The sequence below is a fragment of the Sinocyclocheilus rhinocerous genome, unplaced genomic scaffold (genome assembly GCF_001515625.1).
Source record: "Sinocyclocheilus rhinocerous isolate Xijiao unplaced genomic scaffold, SAMN03320098_v1.1 scaffold574, whole genome shotgun sequence".
NCBI classification, from domain to species: Eukaryota; Metazoa; Chordata; class Actinopteri; order Cypriniformes; family Cyprinidae; genus Sinocyclocheilus; species Sinocyclocheilus rhinocerous.
Genome location: NW_015659919.1, coordinates 1,562,476 through 1,589,634, shown reverse-complemented (window position 1 = coordinate 1,589,634; position 27,159 = coordinate 1,562,476). Strand labels below are relative to the sequence as shown.

The window sequence follows — 27,159 nt, the reverse complement described above, 5'->3', positions numbered from 1 at the left end:
TTAAACACACCTGATTCAGATCACCAGCTCATTAGGCGAAAGCTCCATGAATTCAGCTGAGTGTGTCAAATAAGGGAGACATGCAAATTGTGTAGAGCAGAATTGAAAGGGGGTTGCCACTGACCCAGACAAACCTCCAGAGGGCCAACAGTAAGTCTTAAACTTATTTATATGTAATTACGGTAACTTGCTAAAATGCTAATAGTTGCTTCTCAGTTTAGGAAGGTCTTTGAATGCTGTCCCTAAAATAAGGTGGGACCTTCGCGTCAAAAAGGTTGAGAATCACTGCTGTTGATTTTTTTATTATTATTAACATTTTGCTGATGGAGCAATTGGAAATCCAAAAAGCATATTTGATTTGAATATAATCACCCTTGTACATCTATAAAAGTTTACCCCAGTTAATTTCCATGTTCCAAACCCCGAAATGGGTTCATTGTCATGCTGGAACAGAAAAGGGCCCCATACTGAAAATGTTCATCTCAGCAGATTGCATGGCTGTATGCTTGATTTTATGCATCGGTTAGATATGTGTGTGTAGCAGAAATAGTAAACCATGTTAATTAGAATCAGGTGCCCACATACTTTTAGCGTGCATGGTACATCAAGCATTTCATGATCCATTAGGTTCGTTTTTGGCATTCGTTAATGACATAGAACTGACCACACACCACAGCTCTCAGGCAATGTGCTCTTCACTTCACCGATTACTTCAACAAACAGTCATGTCCTTATGCTTGTAGATTTTACACTGGCTAAAAAGATGTCATATCCAATTATCCTGTTATTCCAATTAAATTCATGCTAACAAGCAGGGTGCGAACTACGGGGGAGCTAGAGGGAGCTCGGCTCATGTTTAGTACGTTAACTCAAAGATTCGTAGAAAAAATATAAACGCTGGACTCTGCGGTTGAGTAACTTTAACCGTTGTTCATGTGAACTCAGACAGCCTGATGCTTTGTTTATAGACTATTTGTGGGTGGCTGTTTGTTGTTTCACCTATCAATTCGTGTCGATAAAGTATAATAGGGTAAATCCTGTATAGTGATTTATCCTATATAGTGCTTGCATAAAGCAAGTAGTGCATACACTTGTAGCTGTTATGTATCTTTGTAAGTCATTGCAAGCCCCCCCCGTAATAAAACAAAAAACAAGTGGGCTCCCCCAAAGTCCACGGTATAGTTCGAACACTGCTAACAAGGCACTATTGACTAAAATTTGGCTGCTCAAGCCATTCTGAGAGAAGGAGATCATGATGAGAAACATCTGTCTGAAGATTTTCGGGTCACAGTTCTGCAAGGACAGCTGTACATTGCATAAGTCTGCCATTTTGCTCTGAGGTCCTGGGCTCACTCCCTGAGGTCCACTGTGACACTTGCGATTGCCAGCTCAAATCTCTTTTGATTTAAGACGGCACAGATGCTGGCGAGCACCAGCAGCATACCATCAAAGCCACAGCTGAGATGTACTCAACCCACAAACGAATGCAACCTTCCTCAGATGGTTTCCAGTCTCAGCTGTGGCCCCATATTTCTCATTTCCCTTAATGAGCAGGGGAGCGAACGGGACGCCCAAGCAGAGATGTTGTGTTCTCTGAGCAGTCATGGTGGGTTGGGGCGGTTGGAGACGCAGATCAGCGACAGTGAACCGTGATCAAACAGTTTGTACGGTAACGATCCTTTAGAAGTCCACACGTCTGTTTTAGGGTCGTAGCACTCAAAGCAGTCTGAGTCTTCGATGACATCATGACCGTTGAGGAAACGTCCTCCGGTCACATAGAGTTTGTTATTGATGACTGTGGCCGCATGGTGCATCCTTCTCTCCTTCATGTTGGTGCACTTCACAAATTTATTAGCTTTGGTGTCATAGGCAATCACTCTTCTTGTGTATCCTGAAAATAAACAGCAGTTTAATTAATGTATCAACTCATCAAATGATGCATAATGTTTCATGGTTGGATTATTGTGTGATCCTAGCAAGGGGCAAGATTTTCCCCTTGACCGTAGATGTCATTAAATTTCATCTAAACATTAAACATCATCATTATTTATCATAATATATGCCAAGTGAGTGAAACCATTCAATCTGAAATCTTTCCCTGCGTTCCATTCGGAAGGGCTCATCCCTATCCCCTCTGGAGTGAGAGCTTCGAAGAGTTGAAGGGTGTAGGGGACAAAACAACTGTTTCTTGAAGTGCCCACACGGAGGAGCCCATCACGTGCCCACATGGAGGAGCCGTCATCATGCAAAGAATCTGCGCAAAGGATCATGGGAGCCCGAAGTGTCCATCAGTTGTACCCTTCGAAATCCTTCATTCCGAAGGGCCCTTTGAAGGGCCAGTTTTGAGAACTTCGGTTTGGAACGACCCTTCAATATGGTGGCCATGATTGTTTTCACTCCGAAGTGTCCTTCGGAGGGCGATGTATCCCGTTTGGAACGCACCGATAGTCTATTCAACCGACCCTTCGCAGTGAGCTTGATTGACAGGCCATCTGACCATTCATAATGCTGAATCCGCCATTTTTGTCCAATAAACAAATCAGACAGGAGAGTAGACTAACTTCGGTGGACTTAAACTTGAAAAATGGTGTGTATTGATGTCTTTTCGCAGTTAAAATACCTTCAGATGTTCATTCACGTTTATTTTGTGCTTTAAGTAAATGTGAAAAGATGATTGGTTCACATGCCTCTTGAACTGCACATTAAAGAACCACAAAATGGTATTTATTGATTGAATTTCTTACAAAATGACAATTTAAAAGCTAAGACTGTTTCATACCAAAAGTAACCTGCTCTGTCTTGTCTGTCGGCACATTTTCAATTTTCTCTTTGTTCCGCAATGTATTTTTTACTGTGTGAGAACATGATGTGTAGTGTGAGAGCGGCATGGCTTGTCGGACGTATTTGCGAAGGGTCAATTAACTAACTAAATTAAATAAGTGGTTCTCAACCAGGAATCCAGCACCAACTAGGGGGCATGACCAAACTTCCAAGGCATCCTCAAGATGACTTAAAATGATTTACAAAAAAAAAAAAAATCCAAACCAACTAAAAATTAAGGTATTTCTTATTTTTTAATTCACCTACTCAACAACTGCTTTTTTCTTTTGTAGAGCCATGGTTCCATAGTTTTAAATATCAGATTTTCCATATTCTTTCTTACAGTTTAACCCACCTCCAACAATATAAATCTTGTCTTCTATCACAGCAGCAGGTGCGCAGACGTTCTTCACTGTCCTGGTTTCCAGTCTAGACCACAAGTTGCGGGAGATGTGATAAACCTTGGGGAGACAAAAGGCATTTGTCATGTGGGATCACACCTTGAGCGAAGCACAGATTATATTCTCTGAACGACTTTTGTTACCTGTATTTGTCTCACTGGATTCTGCAAGGCATCCTCGCCTCCAAACACGTAAATCCTCTGGTCGTTTGCCGCAACTGCAGGGTGAAGGACTGCTGTGGGCATCTGCGCCATGGCCTCCCATTGACTGAACATGCTGTTGTAACGCTCAAATGATTTACAAAAAAAAAAAAAAATCCAAACCGACTAAAAATTAAGGTATTTCTTATTTTTTAATTCACCTACTCAACAACTGCTTTTTTCTTTTGTAGAGCCATGGTTCCATAGTTTTAAATATCAGATTTTCCATATTCTTTCTTACAGTTTAACCCACCTCCAACAATATAAATCTTGTCTTCTATCACAGCAGCAGGTGCGCAGACGTTCTTCACTGTCCTGGTTTCCAGTCTAGACCACAAGTTGCGGGAGATGTGATAAACCTTGGGGAGACAAAAGGCATTTGTCATGTGGGATCACACCTTGAGCGAAGCACAGATTATATTCTCTGAACGACTTTTGTTACCTGTATTTGTCTCACTGGATTCTGCAAGGCATCCTCGCCTCCAAACACGTAAATCCTCTGATCGTTGGCTGCGACTGCAGGGTGTAGGACTGCTGTGGGCATCGGCGCCATGGCCTCCCATTGATTGAACATGCTGTTGTAGCGCTCCACCGTATTTGAGATCTGCTTATCCGGCCCTATTCCACCAAGAGCGAAGATGAAGTGAAGGTAGGAGACGCACTGATGGGCGTAACGTGGCTCCAGCATGGGCTCGGCGGTCCTCCACTGGTTGGTCTTCAATGAGAGAGTATAAACTGTGGCGCTAACTGCACTGTCTCCAGATACCAGACTAAGACTGAGGCCACCAACCACGTACAAAATGCTGTGAATACACACATACGCCGCCTTGTAGAGTCGCAGAGGTAGTTTGGCAAGCCACTGCCACCGTTGTGTCCGTTCGTCGTAGAGAAGCGCCTCTCGAGACGTCTGTTCGTTGTTCTTGCGGCCTCCAACCACCACCAGAGTCTCCCGGCACGTGTAACGACGTGGTGTGGTCCAAAGGGGCTTCAGCTCTTGAGTGCATTTGGCACTTACGGAAAACATCAGACGTCGCACAGACTCGATGATCTCGGTGCACAGCGTAGACGACTGGACGAGCGGATCGTTGGCGATAAACTGGAAGAGGTACGTCGGATGAATGTACCGCAGCCGGACCTTCTTAAAGAGGTCATGAATGGCTCCTCGCCGGGAAAAGGGGTCATGGTGGATCCAAGCAAGTAACGTCTCGAAAACCTGCTCTTCCTCCGCGCACAGTCGGTCGTCCTCCAGGTAGCACATTAGCTCAGGAAGAGAGAGTTCACAGAAGTCCTCAGAAGCAGCTACGTCCGAGAAACACCGCACAGCCATTTCTTTGGCTCTCTCCTTGAGGCTTTCGCAGTGAAGGATCTCTGAAAGCCGGATCATGCTCAGGCAGTTTTCCGGATTGAGCTGTTCCTGTAGGAAGGTGGAGCAGGCCTCGAAGAGCCTCCCGTAATGCAGCATGGAGGCCGCCTGCATCAGGGGCAGCACCAGCTCCATGGTGATGGTGATGGTACCAGTATAGATGTAATCCACAACACATTCGATGACCTCCGATGCGATGCCTTTCAGGTCCACTCTAGCCTGGCTGCTCTCCCGGAAGTTGCTGCAGAACATGGCTCGGAAGTACGGGCTACTGGAAACCAAGACGTTCCTGTGGCATGGGATCTCCTTGTCTTCGGTGCACAAGATCACATCGGTGAATATCTGCTCCTGTCTCAGTATGTTCAATTGAAACAGGAGGTGTGCGGGGAGCTCTTGGTCCTTGAATGGAAAGATCTCTGTTGATGTACTAGCCATGCTGCAAAGGGAAAGGATTGAGAGTTTACTGGTAAATTACTGTTCAGTCACGGTAAATAGGTGAAGTTATGGTTTGCTGTTGTCATGGCCACCACACAACCTTTCCTCCCTTTCTCCCTCTCTCTATTTTATCACCCCTGATGTTTAGTGCCAAGCCACGACGTTCTATTCCAGTGTCCCTTAAATCATTTTAATGCTTCCATGTGCAGAGCGCGGCTACATTTCCCTATCAAAGCTAAGTTTATCAACGCCGTTGTATCACTTGCCAGCTGTTTCTGATCCCCTCGGTAGGTTTGCCCTTGACAGTCTAACCATTTAGACGAGGACATTTCATGGGGCTATTATCAACGCTAAGTCGTCTAATCACCCCAGAGACGGCTACTTATTTTATTTCACTCCAGATCACATGGGCCTGTCTGACATCTATTTTGGGATGCTAATTGTTTTTTCTTATTATTATTAAACACCATTCTGAGACACCACAACAAGGCTGAAAGTATTTCCCAAAGATAAAAGATACCATATCATATTTCAGTGGCACTTATTTAAAATAGACAGCAAACTCTCAGTCGCCAGTGCAGTTGTGAAAATGACAGTAACAACAACTGCCGTAAGAAAATCTCAATAAATAAGGATTTCACTATCTTGACTGTAATTTTGCTAGATCATAACATGTAACTGCTTATTAGTATTATTAAAAACTTGCATTGCATTAGCAGGACAATTCAGAAGAGGTAAACTACTTTTTAAAAAGTAAATGCTCTGTCAGAATTCACAATCTGTACAATAAAGCATTTCCTCAATTAAATCCGGTTTCATATATTTTTAAAGTAGCTCTTGAACGCACCTGTTTGTTCTTTACACTCAAGTTGATGACGAATCAGGCACAGTTCAGCAGGATAAAAGCAAATACATTTCTCCCAGATTTCTCTCTCAAAGATGACAGAGTCAAAAGTGACATGAAGAAAGACACAAGGTCTCAAGTTTGGAGTCTGCCATGAGGTCGCTGTGTACATTCCAGTTACCGAGAATAGTCTGGAGGGCTGCTGTTGTCCAGGGCTCACATGTGACCCTCCCCTTGTTTGCTCCCACAGTGGTAGGCCGTGCACTATGCATTTTGTGTGTTTTCTATGGCAGTGACAGAGAACCCGGCTTATCCGGAGGACAGAGGAAGGGGTTGACGGCTTGTGCACACCCCTTGGCAGGCTTGTGTAACCCAGGAAGCTGGTAAATATAGTGCAGTGCTGATGGCTAGGATGAGTACGGTGAACAGCTGAACAGTTAGGCCCGGTTACCTTGGTTTGCATCTTGCTTGAGAAAATAAGTAAAAAAAACAACAAAACGGGCTGCTATTTACCTGCCTGTTAAGTTGCATTCACCTTTCAGAATTGTAAATATTTTGTTCTTCAAATCAAGCTCTAAGTCAAGTCATGGTTCAATATATCTATCCATTTATCTAGTTTCACAGGCTTTATGTTACATAGAGACCTAACATATCTTTTTATATATTCCGTCAGTGTCCTATAGTGATAGATTAGCAATGAATTGCTTTTATGTAAGTATACTAATGTATGTAATCAACATAAAAGAAAATGAAAAGGGTGGCCAAAGCATGCAAATGGAAAAAAAAAAAATCATATCAGATGAACTGAACCTTAGATACTGGTACATATACTCCTTACAGCCCTATCATCAGCTGCATGCTGGCCTGGGAGAAGATGAATTACTGTCATGTTTAGATTGCTGGAGAGGGAAAGAAAAACAAACATGCATCTAGGCAGATTATATGACAGCCCCAGAATGCCATGGAGTCTGGAATGTCAGCAAGGGAGCATCATCTTCAGTAATGTCACCTGTTCCCTTTGATGTACACAGCTGTGTTTGCTTTGCCTACTGCACTGCTTTCCTACCTAGTGGCTTGTAGGTGTGGTTATGCATTTATCTTAACAAAAACAGAAGATATTTGTATCAAAATCTTGATGGTGATAGTTTTATAATAAGGTGTGGGCAAAGATTTAGCATATGAGTTTCAATTTAAGCTATCACGGTTTATTTTGGTTACACCCTCACAACATTTGAATGCAATGCGTTTTAATGTTTGGTCTCTGCAGCTATGCCTGATTCGTGAATGAATCGTTCATTTGAGTCGGATGTTTTTCATGATTCAGTTGAACCCACTGAAAAAGACGGGACTAAATGTAAACTTATATTTAGGTTCTGATACACTATGTGCCGAATCTTTTTTTTTAATTTATTTTTTTTTATTGTATATGCTGAACAATTAACATTAAAAAGTATAACAAAAGGTTACAAACATGGTGTTCACGTTTTCTGGAAGAAAACAAAAAGAAAAGGGAAAGAAAAATAAATAATAAGGAGGGTATACATCAATAATTACAATAGAAAAGAGGAGTTTAGTTCTTTGAGCGTGTCCATAGTTCTGATTGCTTTCCGATTTGACAGACCTTGAAGAGTTTCTAAATAAATCCTCAAATCAACTTTGAAGTGGGAGATACTGGGCTTCCTTTCTGACCATTTACATTTGTGTATGTAAAACTTACCTAATAATATTAGAAGATTTAGCATAAAAATGTGACTCTTATCCATATCTTTTTTTTATCAAAATAAAATATAACATCTCTTTTTCTTACATTAATTTTAGATCCACTCAACATAGTAAATAAATATTCAACATCAATCCAGAAAAATTGAACATACATACATTCAAAAAAAAAGATGCACAACAATCTCTACATGCATTCCACAAAAAACACAAAATTCAGAGAGATCAGCTCTGTATCTCTTGAGAAACTGGTTAGTTGGATAAATTATATGTATAATTTTAAAGTAAACTTCACTAACTTTATTTGTGACACAGAATTTGTTATTATAAGTCCAAATCAATTTCCAGTTGATATTCTCAAAATGGTTATTCCAGAAGTACTTACATCGAAATGTTGCAGGGCAGTGAATCAAACATCTAAAAAATGTATTATTACATTTTCTATCTTTGATATCAATACCGTTTAATAAGATCTCTTTTTTAAATGTTGATTGCTTAGATTCACTAAATCCCTTTAAAAGCCTCACAAATCCTGCTGGTATTGCACCAATTACAATACTATATTCACGCGGAGGTATTGGAATACCAAATTTCTCTAAAAATTCAGTATATGTAAGTAAATATCCTTCATTATTTATCAACTGTGAGACCATTAGAATACCATTTTTAACCCAATTAGTATAGAAAATTGATTTGTTCTTATATTTAACATATATGTGAATCATGACTGCAATCTCCTTTCGTCACGCGCTGAGCGGAAGTGACGTACATAGCCAGAAGCGTGACAAAGGCTGGCTTAAAAATACAACAAGGAAGTGGACGTTTACTGTCAAGGCTAAAATAACATTCATAAAGGAGACATTTAATTTCCTATCGGTGTCTTATCACTGAATAAGTACCGGGAGGGTATAGTCATCTCGGACTTACCCGCAAGCCCGTGAGTATCTGTTTGAATAACAGTGGAGCTCGAGTCCAGCAATGAATACGGACGTAGAATTTCACATCAGGCAGAATTACCCGTGGAACAAACTGCCAGCTAATGTCAAACAGGTACAGTAACACACAGCACACAAACACCATCTGACTTGACTACCATCTGACTCCCATCACTGCCTGCCCTGCCTGCATAATAATTCACAGCATCAGCATGATTTCCAGAGATTCTGTCATTCATCTCATTCATTCAGTTATCCGTAAACACACACACACACACACACACACACACACATACACATACACATACACATACATACACATCATCATCATCATAATTATAGTTTCGTTTCTGTCATAAGATTCCTCTGCATGATATCTAATCATAAAAAACTGTAGGAATTGCATTTTTTATATATAAATTAATCATTGCATTAGTGTGTGTTTGTGTCGACTTTGTATCAGATGTTTCTTCTAAAAGTTATTAAAGCATGTGGGAATAAAATAGTGTAATGTTTATTTATGCTTTGAAATAATATGTACAATATATTACACTGAACAATATATTATTCAAATAATGTTTAGTTTTTATTGAATAATATTAAACAATAGTTCATGTTTTATTTTGCAGTGAACAAAATGTAAATGATCATTATGTATTTGTATTTATTGTTTTATAATTGTTTATTGATATTTAGAATTGATTGATTTATTTTAGTTTTTAATCAAAAATATATATTTTGAGAGTTATTTGTCCACTGCAATATAGAATAGAAGAATTATGGCTAGAGAAACCATGCATCAGAGGGTTAAAAGCAGAACAAATGAGACAAATGCAGTAGGAATAAATGTGGATAGCATAGAAATTTGATAAAATGTAGATTTTTTTTCAGAAGGAAATTATTTTTGACATTTGAAATCAGATAGACAAAGTCAGTTTCACATTCATAATATTCAATAATGCCAAATATTATGTGTTTGCATTGTGTAACTAAATCCATTGGAATTAAATATATTTGCACTTTCATTTCTGTTAAAAAGCTTTGCAGTGTTTTAATTGTCATCTTGCTTTATTTATAGAGCCTGGGAAACTCGCAGCGTGAATATGACAAGCAGGTTCTTCTGTACAGTATCCGAAACCAGCTTCGCTTCCGCAATAACCTAGGTAAGCATTAGATGAACGGAGAAAGTCTATTGCTTTTCTCTTCCATAACTCCTATTTTTCATTCTGACATTGTTCCAAACCATTTGTGTTTCTCACTCCACTCTGGCCGACCAACAAGCTCATTGTAGCTCCTGTCAGCAGATGTAATTAAATTGAAATAATGAGCCTCGTTTCTCTGATTTAGTGTCCCACAACACTGTCAAAAACCTCTTCTCTAACAGTCAGGCATGTGAAGAAGGATGAACGCAAGTATTATGAAGAGCTGTTGAAGTACAGCCGGGAGCATCTGATGCTCTACCCCTACCACCTGTCTGACATCATGGTCAAGGGTCTGCGGGTCACCCCCTTCTCCTACTACATCAGCATCATGGAGGTTCGGTCAAGTCAACTATTTGAATAACGTTTACCGTAATTGCTTTTTCATTCTTATTTATTATTGGGCTGGCATCCAAGCATTCAGTGTTTTACTGATCTAGTTTGCAAGGGTTTTTCTTCCTTTAATGATAGAGGCGATAGAGAAGTATTAACTCATAAGCTCATTACAGTACAAGTTCTGCATTCTGATAATGCTTCAGACATGTTTGTTTGCTAGACGTTAGTGTTTTGTTTGCGCATATGAGGATTACTGTAAATGACTCATGCAGAGTGTCAGCTTACCATATTTTATCGTATATAACAACAGTGTCTGCTTTCTGTCTGTGTGGCTTCTGGTGTCACTTATGCAAATTCATTTACCGGTGTTCTTAGTACGTTTTTAAATAATGCTCTGAGAGCATTCAGAGGGAAAGTTCACTATCATTATTTACTTATTCTCATGTTATTCCAAACATGTATGTCTTTCTTTTTTCTGAGAAAGGAGAAGTTTTAATGCTCTCTTCCATGCAATGAATGTGGATGGGAACCAGGATGCCAAACTCCAAAAAAGAAGAAAAACACAAAAAAAGCATCCAACAAGTAGTTTATTGCTTTGTGTGAGAAAAATCAGTCATCATTCACTTGCATTCTATGAAAAATTGCAGCTTGGACAATCTACTGTAAACATTTCTTTTTGTTTTCCATCGAGGAAAGAAGGTCATATGGGTTTTGAAAGGCACGAGGAAGCGTAAATGATGACAGAATCATAACTCTTAGGTGAAAGTATTGTTTCATTGAACTTCATTTGATTGCAAGTGCATGACCCAATCTCTTTCTCCTTCATTCAGGACATCATGAACTGTGAGAAGAGTTATGATTCCCTGCCCAACTTCACTGCTGCTGACTGTAAGTTGTTCTCTCTCTGTCAGAGCTGGGAATCGTTATTTGTTACTGTTGCTGACTGCTCATGCACAATAACGAGGCCACAAGCCACTAGAGACGACTGTACATTGCTCACTCAGAATGAAGCGGCACATAATTACTCTGACTAATAGTGAATGTAAATATTTTAATGAATGTACTTTGCTAATTCTTCAGAAGAAATATGGCATTGCTTTCTTGATGCTTTAAATGTGCCATATATTCTACAAAAAGATGCATTTACTGTTTAATGCAGCTCAGACGTGGCATACATGCATTTACTAAATAATGATTAGTGAAATAATATTTAGAAAATGTGAAATATATGAATATACAGAAACATGGGTTACATTTTTATAATAAGGTTTCATTTCTTAACATTAGTTAATGCATGAGGTTGATTTAGCTTAATATTATTTTTTGAATATACTAATGGTCATTGTTAATTTATTATACATTAACTAATGTTAATTTATAACTGAAATGTTAAAAATGTATTAGTATATGTAGAAATTAACATTATGCTGGAATAATAAATGTTCATTGTTAATTGATTCCTAATACATTAACTGATGTTAATGAATTGAACATTATTGAAAAAGTGTTAACAAAGTGAAATAGTTTGTGAAAATGCCACAGCATAAAAATGAAATATGAAGTAGGATTATAAAATGTATTCATGACAATGGTAAAGTTACATTAAATGGTGACATTAAAATTACATTAAATAATGCTGTTTTAAAGGGTTGCTGAGGTTCAAGTGTAAAATACTGTGTAAATAGACAGACATTGACATAAAATGTATTTAGACTTTGGACTGCGGCATTTCGTATGGCTAGTTGGATTATTCATTTTTGCAAATGAATTTTGCAATCACCACAAAGGAGCAATATAATAGTGTACAAGCACCTGACAACAAGACAAACCATCACATATTATTTTGTGGAAAAATTTAGAATTAGATTTTTAGAGTATCATTGCATTTTACGAACCCCTTATATTTACCCATATGTCTTGTCATTATTCAACTGAAAGAAATGTGCCGGCGTATCTTCGGCGAATTGATGTCAACACTCTTATGTGAATTGCAGGCAAACATTAAAGTGAATTGTGCAAGGCTGTACAGTCATATATTTGTACCCCAAAGCATCTGGGTACAAAATCATTGGCATAATAGCACATCATTAAACTATGTTATGAAACAAATCATTTGTAATTGGCCCATAATAGCTGGCTGTGCATGCTCAGAGATCTCACAGAACATGGTCTTTGGGTTGGGTAGACAGAAGGTAGCCAGCAGGCTATGCATGGGTTTCTCGCTCTAATCTCTTTGTCTGAAGTGAAGCTGCACTCCTGCCCTTCACAGCTCACCCCACAGCCTTTGGCATCATGCCTGGCACATCGTGGTCAGGCCTGGCCTTCTCTAATGATCCCAGACCCCTGTGCCTTTATGCATGGTGAGGGACAGGCTGCTGAGGCCCCAGGAAGGTAGGATCTGGGGCATAGAGGAATATGTTAAAATCACAGAGGTTCCTCCAAACACTAAAGGACATTTATGATGTCCTACCAATTGCATGCATAAGTGGTCAGCGCTCAATAGAGGTGAAAACTGGGTCCAAAATGTTCTGTGAACCTCAAACCACATTTGGAGATATTCGAAAACGCGTGTAAGCATGTAAGTGTTTGTAATGCTGCCTGGTCACTTATCAATTATCCATTGTGCTTTAAATGCACATACATGTACATCCGAAGTTTAAATAATGATTCTGCTCAAAATTCAATTTTTATTCATTTCAGTTCACATTTATTCGTATAGAGCTTTTAATGAGACCTATTGTTTTAAAGCAGCTTTACAAGAGATGCACGTTTCTACGTTACAATTAAGAGTAATTTGTTATCAGAGCTGACTGTCGAAGTAATGTCCATATGGCAGAAATGTACAGTTCTATTATAATAAAAATCATGCAGTTAATGACGCATTCAAGCAGAAACAAAGAACACAATTAAGGCAATGATTACATGTTGTGATCATAATGATTACAATGAATCAAAAATTTGTTTAAAATTTGGAATCAACAGTGTGCAGATTTTTTTGCTTTTTTTACACCAACGTATAGTGAATACTATAGACTTTTACCAATCAAATTTTATTAACATCTTTACACTGCAGAGGTAGAAAAGAAGCTGCTTCTGACATGGCATTTATGTTGACAAATGTATTTACACAATTACAAACAAAACAAAACATTACAAATGGTCCATGACTCCCATTATAAGCACTGAAGCGGTCTTACACTGCAAAATCAACACTTCAATCAAAAAATTTTCGCATTTGACTCAAAATTGATTTAGTTTAATTTTTTGTTCTTTTGGTGCCCTTATCTTGAATTTTTGTCCCAAGCCCTCGTTAATTTCCGATCCTGGTGTAAACAGGGTCATAGATTGCAGATTAGGTGTCCATCCATAAAATATTTGGTAGTTAGTGTCCATTAGCGTATTTATTGATCTAACTGTTGATCTTTCAGGTCTGAGGCTGCTTGGGATTGGCAGGAACCAGTACATTGACCTAATGAACCAGTGCAGATCTTCCAAAGTAAGTCGCTCTTGGTTTTATGCTGTAGATCAATTAGGATGTTACGGTTTACTTCCATAGAATATCTTCTGGGATTTCAAGATGATGTTCATTAGATGGTTCTCAAATCTGGATGGTTTCATTGCTCCCTTTGAAGATGAAAGATGTAATCCATAGAGAGCAGTGCTTTGCACACACGGTGATAACCTCACACTGTTGCTTAAGCAGCATCTGTCTGTGGCTAGAAATTCTTCCGGAGGAAATCGGCTCGGGATCTCCTGCCAGCAAAACCTGTGGAGATCACAGTAGAGCCCTGGTGGGTGGTACAGACCGGATATATCACCGAGGATGACATCAGGGTAAGGCGGATTAATTTAACAATGTTTCTTTAGTCTTGTTCATAAAATTACATTAGGCTTTTGGAAATGGAAAAAGGGAAATAATATTACTTCAAAGAAATGGAATCAATGAGAATAGAAATAAGTTATTCATTTAATATTTCTTTTATGGTGTAACTGTGTTTTCAAACACACCATTAACAGTTATGTAATTTTTAAACAAAAAAGATGAGCAAAACATCAAAGCAAAGAACCAAATTATTCTCAACAGCTACATTTTCCCTCATATTTCCCACATGAAACTATCAGAGTTACAAAATGTCTTCTAGTTGCTCATTTGAAGGTTTGTAACTGGAGTGAAAAACCTCTGGCCTTTATTGTTTTTGTGCTGGGTTGATTCTAGATCTGCTCTGTGGCGGAGAAGGCGGCCATTGATAAGATGATAGATTCTGGACCCCAGCTGACTGGATCAATGGAGTACAACGTGGTTCTGAGTGAGTGTCACTGAGACCGTTTCAGTTTTTTAGAAGACCACTTGAAATAAGGATGATCAAACCAGGTCATGCTCTATGCATAAATACAAGTCAGTGTACTCATATTTTAGCATTAATGTAATAATGTAATGTAAAAGACTTTGGTTTGATTGTCATCCTTTTTCAGGACTGCATATGGTGGAACATACTGATTTGCTAGCACTGGTGACCAGGCCTTTAAAAAAATAATTGTGACATTATTATTGTATTGCACCTTGTATTACCAATGATATTGCATATTTTGACCCATAAAAGCATGTTTTAATGATATAATGGTCCAGAATTTGACAACTCTTAATTATAATTTTTATTTACACATTTTATATAAGCATAATTTTGATAGACTTTAACTTTTTAAACTTTGACAGATTGAAATGGGACTCCATAACTGCCACGGTGAATAATAATAATAAAAAGATTAAAATAGTAAAAGTTATATTCCCTCACTCCACTAATTATTATATTAATATATTATATTAATAACATAATAATAATAATAATAATAATAATAATAATAACAACAACGTAATATTTACTGAATATTTAACATTTCAGCCAAACTGTCATAGTCTGCATCCAGTCTGTACTGGTCTGCGCAGAGCTGTCCATTGGCCTGTGCAATTGATTGGTTTCCATGCAGAGCAGATAATGGCAGCGCACAATCCAAAAGTGTGGGGCAATTTTGAAGTCAGACCAGTATGACCTCTAACAAAAATGTAGTCGCACATGCAGGAAAAGTGTTTGGAAAAAGCCACCATTTAGTCACAGTCTGAAACCCTGTGTTTTTATGGGTGGTACATTCAGTACAAGAACTTTCTATTTATTTATCTTCTCCATTTTTTCAGGTTTGTACAACCGGGGCTATATATATCTTGATGTGCCCATATCAGATGACAGCTGTATATCAGGTAAGCACTGCAGTTTATCAAATGGGCTTTAATTTGAACCTCTTTGGAAAAGGATTTTGCTCGTCCATCGCCACAGATTGTACGTAATAGTGGATGGGAGAATCATTGATCAAAAAGTGTTGATAGGATGATCACAAATCCATTTGGAGGAATAGCAGAGAAAACATCTAGGTTACTCTTCTTGGTTTTCATTTTCAGTGCCGCCGCTTGAGGGATTTGTCATGAACAGGGTCCAGGGTGATTATTTCGAAACGCTACTCTACAAAATCTTCGTTTCCATCGATGAGCAGACTAATGTGTCGGAGGTGTTTGCAGTGCACTTTTCATTTCTTTTTAGTGATTCTGCTTGTCTTTGAGAATCTCATAGCACTTTTCTGTTTGTCATTTCAGCTGGCTAATGTACTGGAGATTGACTTGGGCCTGGTGAAGGTACGTGTCATGCAGGGATGAAAATGGAAGGCCATTTACATGGAATGTTTGATATGAAATGATGCCTTTATAGCTGACTGGGAGAACGGTGAATTCAGGATGCACCGGTTCTGGAATTACCGCCGCAAAGGCAATTTTCCAAATTCTTCTGCCTTTTGATGGGTTGTGAAATGAGTCCTTCTTTGAATGTATGATGCAGAATGAGGACAGAACCATTGTGTTCACACATTTCCTTTGTAGCTGTTTAGCACCATTTCAGTATCTGGCAGAGTGGAAAACAAGCTTATTCATGAGCTCCGTCATGAAAATCCATAACTCCTTATTAGAAAAGCCAACTCTGATGTGACTCAAAGGACACGATCTTTAACAATGAATTTATTTTTACACAAGTATTCATTTTCATTATCTCTTTGACATTTTGCTAAGACAAATAGAATGAAACGTTTCCTGCCATCCTATTAGTGAAAACCTATTCATTTAGTAAATGATGATGACAGAGTATATTTGAATAGATCCATTGCCGTCAGTGTTTGTGGCAGACATGGCTCCTTTTGATAGCGATGTGCCTGAAGACAAATACTTTCATTGGAAAAGCTTGAATATTGAACCTTATTTTTGAAACATGAGACATTTTTTTCTCTTTTCTTTTTCTTCTTTTTTTGTAAATAATTTATAAAGCCAATCAAAGTATCCATTTATATAAGAATAGTTTTATGAACTTTATTAATGAATGATTTATACAGAATTTAATTCTGCTCATCTTTTACGAATGACTTTAAAATAACGAACACTCTCTCACACACACTCCCCCCACACACACACGCACGTACACCGTGATATTTAAATTCAAATTTTTTTCCCACCATAATTTAAAGTACAATGAGGGAATATAGTATCAGGCTGTATGGAGCCCAAATCCTGACCTACTTTCTCCAATACTATTCAATCTTTCTCAATAGCTAACAGAGTTTTATCTTCATATGTGACAGTACTGCAATTTTCTTTTCTTTTCCACTTCACCTAGAGCCATTCTGAGTCGTACTTATGGCCATGTAGAGAATAACCTTTGGAAAAATAAGGGAATATGTATTCATAACCTTAGCTTAGTTGGCCTAGCTGCAGAATCAGTTGGATGCAACAGATTTGATGTTTCTTGTTGTCAGGTGAAAATATTCATGGATTATTCATGAAGATGTGTGTGTGGATGCTTTCCAAACATAATTCAGAGATTGCCTGACTTCCTCGTAAATTAACTGTGCTAACATGCTATTATAGTAGTTAATAATCATCACTGGATTGCGTATGAATATTGGACTTTTTTTTCTATTGTCTTCCAGAATGCAGTGTCCATGTATTGTCGCCTGGGGTTCGCTATCAAAAAGGGTCAGGTGATCAGCCCGGACCAGCTGCACCCCTCGTGGAAGAGTGCCCCTTCGGTCAATAGACTCAAGTATGAGAAGACATACCTGACACTGATGAATAGGCTTTTAGTGCTGGCTCACGTCTGAGAAACAAACAAAACTCTTGCTGCTCTAGAAATCTCAAACTCCGGGCTGTTACACATTAAGAGATTTTATCTGTGTTATTGGTCATAGTGGCCAGTCTCACTGCTGGACGCCCGGAGTTTATTGGTGGGCTGGCCATATCATAATCTGGCCATACCATATCATAATCACAAATATGACTAGGATTACATCCTTCCAATTAATTGAATATTGATTCCTAAAATCCTAGGATTGGTATTTTAATTGATGCATAAACATGTCTGCCAAACATAATTTGTGCCACCTCACGTCTAGCAGATGTCGCTGGGTTAGTGGTGGATAATTGTTGACACCGAACACATGCAGTACTCCACCTCTATCATATATCTATTCACCATGCTAGCTATTTATTTAATTATCATGCTAAACATGTTAAATAATAATACTTTAATTTTTAATAATAATTAATCATTTTTGATAATGTAATAATTCAAAGTAATGAATTCTTCAATAAAATAAAAATCTTTTTATTATATTGTTGTAATTGTTATGCATTATTATTTATTAATTTCCCATAAAGGAAAACCTTTGGTTTTTTTGTGTTCTTCATAGTGACATTATAACAACTCTTCATTCAAAATCTGGAAAAATCGGAATAATCTTCTTCTCTGTACCAATGTCTTATATTAACTTTGCATCTAATGTCTAATAATCTTACAATTTGTAATGGCTAAACTATTTGGAAACGTGAAAGGAAAAATAAAGAGAACCTGTAGTGTTATGTGGTAAGTAATTGTTGACATTGTAGCATGAATATTCCCAAATGATTCACTAACAAATTGAAATCAGAATTAAATCAAGAGCTTGTGATTGAGAATCAAATCAAATCAGAATGGGAATGTATAGCCGGTTAAAAAATCTCATTATAATGTGACCAGCAGTTGCTGTATGTGTGAATGTCTCTTCAGTCTGGTGTTTCACTGTGTTTTATATCTGAGTGTGTTCTCACGTTTGCCAGAGGCACTATGGACCCTCAGAAGATGCTTCTGTCATGGGAGGGTGGCAGTCCAGTGATGGAGGCAGGTTCCTCAACCACTGATACAGACACCACCAGCCTGGAGGACCAGGGTGAGAGCACAGCAGCATTCATTAAATCATAAACCGCTTTCCACTCATCCGTTAGACACTAGCTCACTTTACTTCAGTGTATTATTAAACATTAGTCTGGCTCCCATCAGTACAGAAATAATAATAACGTGAATTAAATTGACTGTGTGATTTTTCCCTGTCCTCTAGACACTGCAAGTGTGAGCAGTCTAAGTATTCCAGTCGCCCCGACTAAGAGGATCGCCTTCCTGTTTGACTCCACGCTCACCGCCTTCCTCATGATGGGCAATCTGTCCCCTGTTAGTGTCTCATTCACAGATTTAAGTATTTCTGCTTTACAGTTGACATTAGTTGAAACACTACATGTGGCTTATTTTACTGTGTATTTTAAAGGGGTCATGAACTGCCTTTGTTTTTTATTTTGTACTGTTCTCTGAGGTTCACTTGTTATCAAGATTTTTACATAAACTCATCAGAGCGCTCTTTTTGAATAGGCGTGGTGGATTGTAGACTATGAAGTAAACACCCACTGCTATGATTGGCTAACAGTTGTGAATGTTTGACAGCCTACATCCTTCTTAAATGGACGCTGCTGTGTTTTAGGTTAAAAACGCATAAATACTCAGTACATATCAAATGATCTGTAATAACAGACAAAGCAATAGTGATCACGTAATGAAAACAGTTACTCACACTTGTGTGGTGCGACATCGGATCCAATATAGTTTGCACAGCATCGTCTTTTCGTTTCAATCTTTCTGAAAATCCTGCGCTGAATTGTGCCTTGTTTGTAAACGAATCCACGGTAAAATGAAGTGAACAAAGGTCCACGTTTTTACTGACGCGGTCTGGAACTTCAATTAAAAATGAAGTTCATCAAATAAAGTTTATCGTTTGGTTTCTGCGTAGACCTGCGTTTGCTGCTCTTGTCATTTACCTACTATGTGCGCGAGTCAGTGGGCGGGGCTAAACATGCAGTGATGTAGAAGCAGGCGTTGATCATCTTCTGCGGAGGCGATGTTTAGCCACACTATTATATCACAAAGTGGCACATTCCACAAGCTGTCGTTTTGGCAGATTGGCTTCAATACTTCAATTGACCCCTTATATATCAGAAGTTCAAGGGATTTTTGATTTCTCAGTTTATGACCCCTTTAAAGGTGTTTGATAATATTTAGTGCACTGGTTCGAAGTTGGTGGGTTGTGACTGAAAACAGGTTGCAGACAGGGTTGCCAAGTCTGTGGTTATACCGTGGAACTACTTTTAAACTGTTGCCACGGGTTGGTTTTTAATTTTTTTGCCTTCCTGAAGGTTAAAGGTTTGACATATTACATAAATTGTATTTGACTGAAATGCTTCAATTGAAATATTTTTTCCCATTTAACATTCTACCAATGATAAAACTATGCTTAATAAGTTTTGTGAGGGAGTGGCACTGGTAGGGAGCCTTTGAGCTCCTCATGATTACAGTGTTATAACAGTTTTATAACACTGTTATAATAACCGTTATGTTGATGATTAGTGCTGTATAGTGATTTTCATGCTAAACTTGTGTATAACACATAACATAGGAGTAGTATATTTTGAGTTTTGATATTTGGCAACATTTGGCTAGTTATGGGCTGTTTTTGATTGAACGTTAGACAACAGCAAAGGTAATCTAAATGTAAAAATAAGGGAAAGAAGAATGCATTATTAAAGAGCCAATATGTCCCTTTAATGATAAATTTAAGAACTCTCATATCAGCCTATATCCGATCTTACTGATACTTATGTCGGGCATCCCTACTACAGTAATTGTCCTCTGTGGTATTTAGATGCCAATTCATTGGTTACTTGGTAGAAGCAGCCAAATGAAGCAGATGCCAATATGGGCAAGTTGTATGACATGCATTTATCCTAAAAAACATGAACAAAACTACTTAAATGCAACCCAGAATATGTTAAATATGAGTTCACTTGCTGAAAAGACCAAACCTGGTTTGTGCCCTCCACAATGTGTTTAATGTGGTGAATTATTGCCTGCCGAGAGCATGAAACCAATCGAAATTCAATTTTGTACTCTAAACCGTTTTAGTACTGTTGTGTCACCACTTGAAGTCCAGTGGAAAAGCTGGACCCTGAAGCTAAACCAGTTGAGAACTGCTGATTTAGTGAACTCAAGGGTTTTCCAAGATTGTCAATCATCAAATATGTTTAGTATATCATCTATAAATATCGGGATTTCATGTGGTGTTTTTCGTCTCAGAACTTGAAGAGCCACGCCGTGACGATGTTTGAGGTGGGGAAGTTGTCTGATGAGACCCTGGACAGTTTTCTCATGGAACTGGAGAAGGTAATACCCTTATTATAGGACACAAAAGAAGCTGAGGGACACACAGTGGACAGACAATCTCCGTCTCTGTGCTCGTGTTGAAATAGAAAGGGGCCACCGCCATGGGCTGATTATACAGCACACACACTCACATTTTTCACTTTGGCACTGCTGTCACATCTCTTGCGCACACAAAAGCATAAAGGCTATTGCATTTCTCCCTTAATATCTCTCCAACTTTTAGTTATTCTTTTCTTGTTTGCACACGTTCTTTTACTCACTGACATAATGACTGTCTTTGTGTGTTGAGCTTGATAAGGATGCTTTTATGTTATAAGGTTGAGAGCACTGCTGAAGGAGAGGCTCAGAGATATTTTGACCATGCGCTGACCCTCAGGAACACAATACTCTTTCTGCGCTACAACAAAGATCTCACGCCTGATCAGGGCCCTGATGTACCAAATATAGGTATGTGTTAGTATCTGAGGGCTTGTATATACTAGACCTGGGTGATCAATAAAATATTTATGTATTAAATGTTATATTGTTTCTTACAAATTAAATGTTTGACAACTCTTGTTCAACTCTTGTTTCAATTCTTTTGAATCATTTTCATTTTAAAAATGTTCATGGATGGATTTTTAACAATGCAAAAAGGATGCAATAATCATTTACCCTGTTTTAGTTCTTACATTTATTAATAATAGTTTCTCTTTCTTAATTTTAATTAAAATTAATTTTTGAAAAAAAAATAGAAAAATTAATTTTAAGTAAATTTAGTAATTTCAGAGCAAAAGCAAATACATCAAATATACTATACATATTGAGCATGTGAAATCTAACTATACATCATAAAAAAATATACACAGGTGGCCAAATTTTTGGAATATTTAGGAAATTTAAATGTATTTGAAAGATGTCTCATATGACCACCAAGGTTGCATTTATTCAAAAATACAGTAAACCATATTATTGTGAAATATTACAATTTTCTATTTTAATATATTTAAAAATATCATGTATTCCTGTGATGCAAAGCTAAATTTTCAACATCATTACTCCAGTCTTCAGTGTCACATGATCCTTCAAAAATCATTCTAATGTACAGATTTGCTGCTCAGGAAACGCTTATTATTATCAGTGTTGAGAACAGTTTTTGCTGCTTAATATTTTGTGGAAATGATTCTGATGGGTAATACACGTCATTATCAGTGTCCTTATTTAAACTGTATCACTGTGATCTTTATTAAATTAAATTTTCTTTCAATTATGGAGCGGTACAAGTAGACGCATGTTCACACGTCCAGGTTGGCACTGATGTATGTTTGTGTTTCTCGCCAGGCCTGCCTCTGGACCTCCTCCGCTGTGAAAGCCTGCTGGGATTGGACCCTGCCACCTGCAGCCGTGTGTTGAACAAAAACTACAAACTGCTAGTTTCCATGGCGCCACTCAGTAACGAGATACGGCCAATCAGCAGCTGCACGCCTCAGGTAGCCCAGGAGACTGTAGTCAGACCCGTAGAGAGGGATGTGTGAACGCTGGGAGTTACGAGACTGTGCACGTGCTCAGTGAGCAGTCAGATCCTTGTCCTCTTGAGAGTATCCTTGTCCTCTTGCCTCCGGGTTTCTTTATAAAAGCTGCACCGTGTACAAAAATGCTACCCACCAACTACATCTCTGCATTTCCATAATGATCTTTTACATGCTGTTTAGATGTCTTTTGCAAATAAGGTCAGCATTTGGCCTTGGGAAGAAGTTACGGTGTGCATTTGGAATAACTTCATTTCACTACACTTCATTACATGTTTTGTCACTAGGAGCTGTTGGTTGGAAGTTGGCCATGTATCTTAGAGTAGCTATATATGTGTCTGATGTGTCTCTTCCAGCACATTGGTCCAGCCATTCCTGAGGTCAGCTCCATCTGGTTCAAACTGTATCTGTATTCTGTCACTGGTCAAGGCCCTCCTTCACTGCTGCTGTCCAAGGGATCCAGGCTCCGGAAGCTGCCAGAGATCTTTCAGGTCCGTTTCAGCAAAAAAATATTTATTTCATTTTTGTTTGTACTTTGTATGTATATATGTATATTAGGGGTCTTAAGATTTTTTTAAAATGTTTTTGAAGAAGCCTGTTCACATTTCTTATTATTATTATTAATATTGAAAACAGTTGTGTGCAAAATTTTCTATCTGGAAACTGTAATGCATTTTTAAGCATTCTTTAATTATAAACATTATAATTGTCTTTACTGTTGATAAATTGAATGCATTCTCACTGAACAAAAGTATTAATTTTAATTTTTAAAAAAAACTTACTGTCCCCAAAAATTTGACGGCAGTATATGCATTATAAACATGCTAAATATCCTGTTATTATCTATATATATATACTTTTTGTAAGTAAAATAACTTTTACATAATCATTTGATATGTTACTCAGGCCTATGACCGACTGCTTATTACATCTTGGGGTCATGACCCTGGGGTTGTCCCGTCATCCAACGTGCTAACAATGCTGAATGATGCCCTCACCCACTCTGCTGTGCTCATCCAGGTAATACAGGGAGACCCTGAACACCCAATAATTCTCATATCTAACACCTTCTCAATCTAATCTCATTTTAATTTCATTTTAAAACATTTAACAAAATCACTCTTTTCAGGGTCATGGAATGCACGGTCACGGTGAAACTGTCCATGTCCCATACCCATTTGACGACGAAGACCTTAAAGCAGGTAAAGTCTTAGTTGTGTATACATATAGTGGCCCAGGGTTTTTTAGGGTCACTGTAGATGTGTTTAGTACTCTGAATAGCCCAGTCTTTCTAACTGGCCACTCCGATTTGTGTTGCCTCTCCCAGAGTTCTCATATTCCAATATGTGTGCGCACAAAGCCCTTAAGATCCTGCGGGACAAAGTGGATCTGGAGCACCAGTGTGGCTACATCACCATGCTCAACCACAACAACAGACATCGCAGACGACCCAGTGACGCCGACGGTGGGGCTAATTCTTAATTCTAACTGTCCATTTAACAGATCTCTGAAATGCCTGATAAGGACAGCCCCTATACTGATCATTAGCCACTCCAGGGCTGTATCGATAAGTGCTGCAATTAGATTAGAATGAGAGCAACCGGTTCAAGCTTTTGCCAGTGTGTTTTATTAGAGCAGGTCTCTAATTCAATTAATGTTTTAATTGCAGTCCACACATTTGATTGCATCACTAATCAGAGTGAAACCTGAACGCTACCTGCAGGGTCTCAAAGGAACTTGAGATTCACTCTCTTTGCTTTCCTCACAGGAGACCCTGAGCTTAGCGGAGTGCTTGATGCCAGCGGAAGCAATGAATCTTTTGAGCTGGTTACGGAGGAGAATAACGGAGACGGCAGCAAGAAACCGGGAACAGAAGGTAGGTGTTCTTTGAGAGCCAGAATCTGCAGATTTTGTTTGAGAAATCATGCAGAATAGAGTTAAACATGTGTTGTGGGTACTGATAATCAATCGGGTCATGCGACCGAGTCAGTATGAGGTGCTCAGAAAATCCTGTTTGTTCACTCTCCCAGTGTCGTCCAGTGAGGATGAATGGGTTCCTCTGGAGCTTTGCTTTGGGATGCCTCTTTTTAGCTCGGAGTTAAACCGCAAAGTGTGTCAGAGGATCGTCTCCCACAAACTCTGCAGCAAAGACAGGTGACAACTTGAACAAATGTCCCCTTTTTTTTTTACTGTGCCTAAGAGTGCTTAAAAATACTGTGTTTGCAGACATGCAGTGGCATATTGAGCGGTGATGAGCACCATAGCTTAATGTGCCAATGCATGTCTGCAAATATTTCTAGCAAAGCAAAATTGAATCCATCCCAATATTTTACTGATCCCTGTTCCCTGTTTTGTTGTTGTTGTTGTTGTTGTTAATGCATTCAGTTCCTTTTCCAGAAATAAAACTAAATTAAATATGTAATGATATAATTAATCTGCTGTATATAAGTAGTTAACATTCATGTTTGTACAAATGACAGTTTGTTGAGCTTTCATTATAATTAGACATGTTATAACATGCTATAAATAAACATCTAAATAATCATACACATAGAGTACCAATTCTATGTATGCATTCCAGATCAAAAATATAAATAGTTCACCTTTGGCACGTTTTATTATCATCGCTGGCTTTTTTTGAAATATTATAGCCCCTACCACAGTGACAGATAACACTAAAATTGGTGGTGTGAGAAATCACACTCGTCTCTGTGATAGTCGGTGACTGGCCTCTTCTTTAATCAGAACCAACGTCTCTTGAATGAATACATTAAAAGAAAAATGAAGCATATTTAATTATGTTCGTTTTGACAGTTTTAATTACAATATATATGTTAAAACCGGACTAAAGAATAAAGAACACACTCTTGTTTCTTTTGCAGTCTTCAAGAGTTACTACATTCCAGTCGAAAACTGGCATTAAAAGTTCTCAGTTTTGTTCATTCATTCCAGGTAAATCTTCACCAATTTTATTTTGTTCCGAATATAATGTGGGTTTAGTTCATAGGAGCAGTGCTAATGTCTTATTTCAAAGATGTCATTCAGCTGTATTACAGTCATGGAAAACCAGGAAGTATCAGCAAGTTTTAAAATAGCTATTTCCTACAGGAATTTAATGAAATCTTATAAAGTCATGGACATTTCTATAGTGGATATATTTTTTTCTAGTCATGTTCTGCTCTAAAATATTTCCTCTATGAGAGTACAATCTCTATAAAATTGGGCAAGAAGTGAGACCCATGGTATTTTTCACTGTCGGGTGTTCTTTGTATGTGTCTTGAGTCGACTATTTTTCACCGTCCCTCACAGGATGGAAAACAGCCCGCGGACCCTGACAGCGGGGTCTGGGGTCCCCTGAGTCAGCCCCCGGCAGAGTCTGGGGTCCCCCTCCCTGCAATCAACCTGTTCTTCAAGGACGGCGAGCTAAAGGAATGGAGCGGCCGAGCGCCGCCCTCCCTGCACTTCTCTGCCCCACAGAGAGATCAGCCCACATAAAACACTACCCTCAAAATAACCCTGTTCAGATCCACACCATACACCGCTTATGTCATGAGTTACCATGTTACCTGTGGCACTCAATCACACACAGCCATCAAGCGCTGCTGCCGCCATCCGTCACGTCTGGATGCGAGCGTCCAGAGTAAAGTCCCGACGGCTTCAATCACACGTCCCATTCACCCAAACAAAAACTAGAAAATCTATTTACAAAAAACCTTTTAATGTGTATATAGACTTTGCTTGGAAAACATAGGACCAATCCATTCATCCAAGGATGAAGTCGCCCTATTCGTATTACCATGTTTTGTGACCTGATGCATGATATCACTGCACAAAATCTCAAAAACTACTTGACTGAATCAGCAGGGTTTGAAAACACAAAGTTGAGGTTTACGTTTTGCACAAAGCCTGTGGATGACATTCAGGTTTATTCAATTTTTTTCTTTTGGAAATCAAGACCTTTGTTGGGACTTGATTACGGTTTATTAGGTAGTATTCCAGCTGGAAATCTTGTCCGTCTCAATTCTGCTTGGCAGAGGAGCGTTTCTGCTTCACTGAGACCAAAGACCAACTTGTTTTATGTTGATTTTTACTATTATTTTAATTTGCGCTGCCTTATTTGCTTTGTGCCCATTAGACTACTGTATCACCAAATGCGTGTATTCAACTAGGCCAGTTTGAACATGTTCCCACTATCTGCTTTTGTCTACAAACCTTCAAGTAGTGACAACAAGGTCATCGATTATCCCTCAGTACCTAGATGTGTTGAATATCAGAATAAGTTTAGAGTTTATTGTGCGAATATGCAGTAATACAGAATTAAATTCCCCTCAGTGGCCTGATTTTTTTCCCCTCACGCCTTTACTGAGGGTGCTGCCAGTGTTTCCCCAATCAAACCTTATGGTAGTGGTGTATGAAGACCGATTAGAGATCTTGGTGCTGCATGATGAGTGTGTAGAGTCGTTGTGTGTATTGTGCACCATCCTCTCCTCATCTCTTTATTTCCCCTTTCCATTCCTTCCTGCATCGATAGGACCCAAAACAACACCGGCTCCGTGCCTGACCCTGTCACAGTGTTAGGGAAAAAATAACCGATAGTTTTATAAAGTCACCCTGCATTGTAGGAACGCTCTGTTGTAGTGTGTTTGATGGGACTGTGAACATGCTCTTGTAATTAAATGGGTACAGAAGTTAAATTTTCCCCTCACTCCATCCCATTCTCCAAAATATATGTCATAACAAATGAGTATGTAAAAAGAATATGAAAGTACTAATAAATATGTTACAAAAA

At 38.5% G+C, this 27,159-nt stretch overlaps 2 protein-coding genes across 3 annotated transcripts; one reads left to right on the top strand and one right to left on the bottom strand.

Annotated features, from left to right (window-relative positions):
• Positions 1-27,159, top strand: fam91a1 (family with sequence similarity 91 member A1). 2 transcript variants are annotated; one of them, XM_016533247.1, is made up of 24 exons: positions 1-150; positions 9,796-9,880; positions 10,102-10,253; positions 11,083-11,140; positions 13,681-13,748; positions 13,973-14,086; positions 14,469-14,559; positions 15,444-15,506; positions 15,705-15,811; positions 15,897-15,935; positions 17,273-17,385; positions 18,438-18,547; positions 18,716-18,825; positions 20,776-20,862; positions 21,180-21,309; positions 22,183-22,331; positions 22,727-22,861; positions 23,277-23,390; positions 23,500-23,572; positions 23,698-23,835; positions 24,139-24,246; positions 24,401-24,524; positions 25,253-25,322; positions 25,680-27,159. In XM_016533247.1, the coding sequence occupies exons 3-24, from the start codon at positions 10,170-10,172 to the stop codon at positions 25,863-25,865; spliced, it is 2,271 nt and encodes a 756-aa protein (XP_016388733.1). In that variant the 5' UTR covers positions 1-150; positions 9,796-9,880; positions 10,102-10,169; the 3' UTR covers positions 25,866-27,159. The 2 variants fall into 2 exon arrangements, with proteins under 2 accessions (XP_016388733.1, XP_016388732.1); XM_016533246.1 differs by lacking the exon at positions 1-150 and adding an exon at positions 8,549-8,832.
• Positions 1,220-6,313, bottom strand: klhl38a (kelch-like family member 38a). The gene is made up of 4 exons (XM_016533248.1): positions 6,067-6,313; positions 3,864-5,220; positions 3,675-3,780; positions 1,220-1,891 (listed from the first exon to the last, which is right to left on the bottom strand). The coding sequence occupies exons 2-4, from the start codon at positions 5,217-5,219 to the stop codon at positions 1,602-1,604; spliced, it is 1,752 nt and encodes a 583-aa protein (XP_016388734.1). The 5' UTR covers position 5,220; positions 6,067-6,313; the 3' UTR covers positions 1,220-1,601.

Coding starts and splice junctions, on each gene's coding strand:
- klhl38a (XM_016533248.1), bottom strand. CDS start 5,219: ATGGCTAGTACATCAACAGAGATCTTTCCATTCAAGGACCAAGAGCTC. Junction 3,781..3,863: donor ATCCAGTGAGACAAATACAG/GTAACAAAAGTC, acceptor TGTCTCCCCAAG/GTTTATCACATCTCCCGCAA. Junction 1,892..3,674: donor CAAGATTTATATTGTTGGAG/GTGGGTTAAACT, acceptor GTTTATTTTCAG/GATACACAAGAAGAGTGATT.
- fam91a1 (XM_016533246.1), top strand. CDS start 8,761: ATGAATACGGACGTAGAATTTCACATCAGGCAGAATTACCCGTGGAAC. Junction 8,833..9,795: donor TGCCAGCTAATGTCAAACAG/GTACAGTAACAC, acceptor CTTTATTTATAG/AGCCTGGGAAACTCGCAGCG. Junction 24,525..25,252: donor AAACTCTGCAGCAAAGACAG/GTGACAACTTGA, acceptor TTTCTTTTGCAG/TCTTCAAGAGTTACTACATT.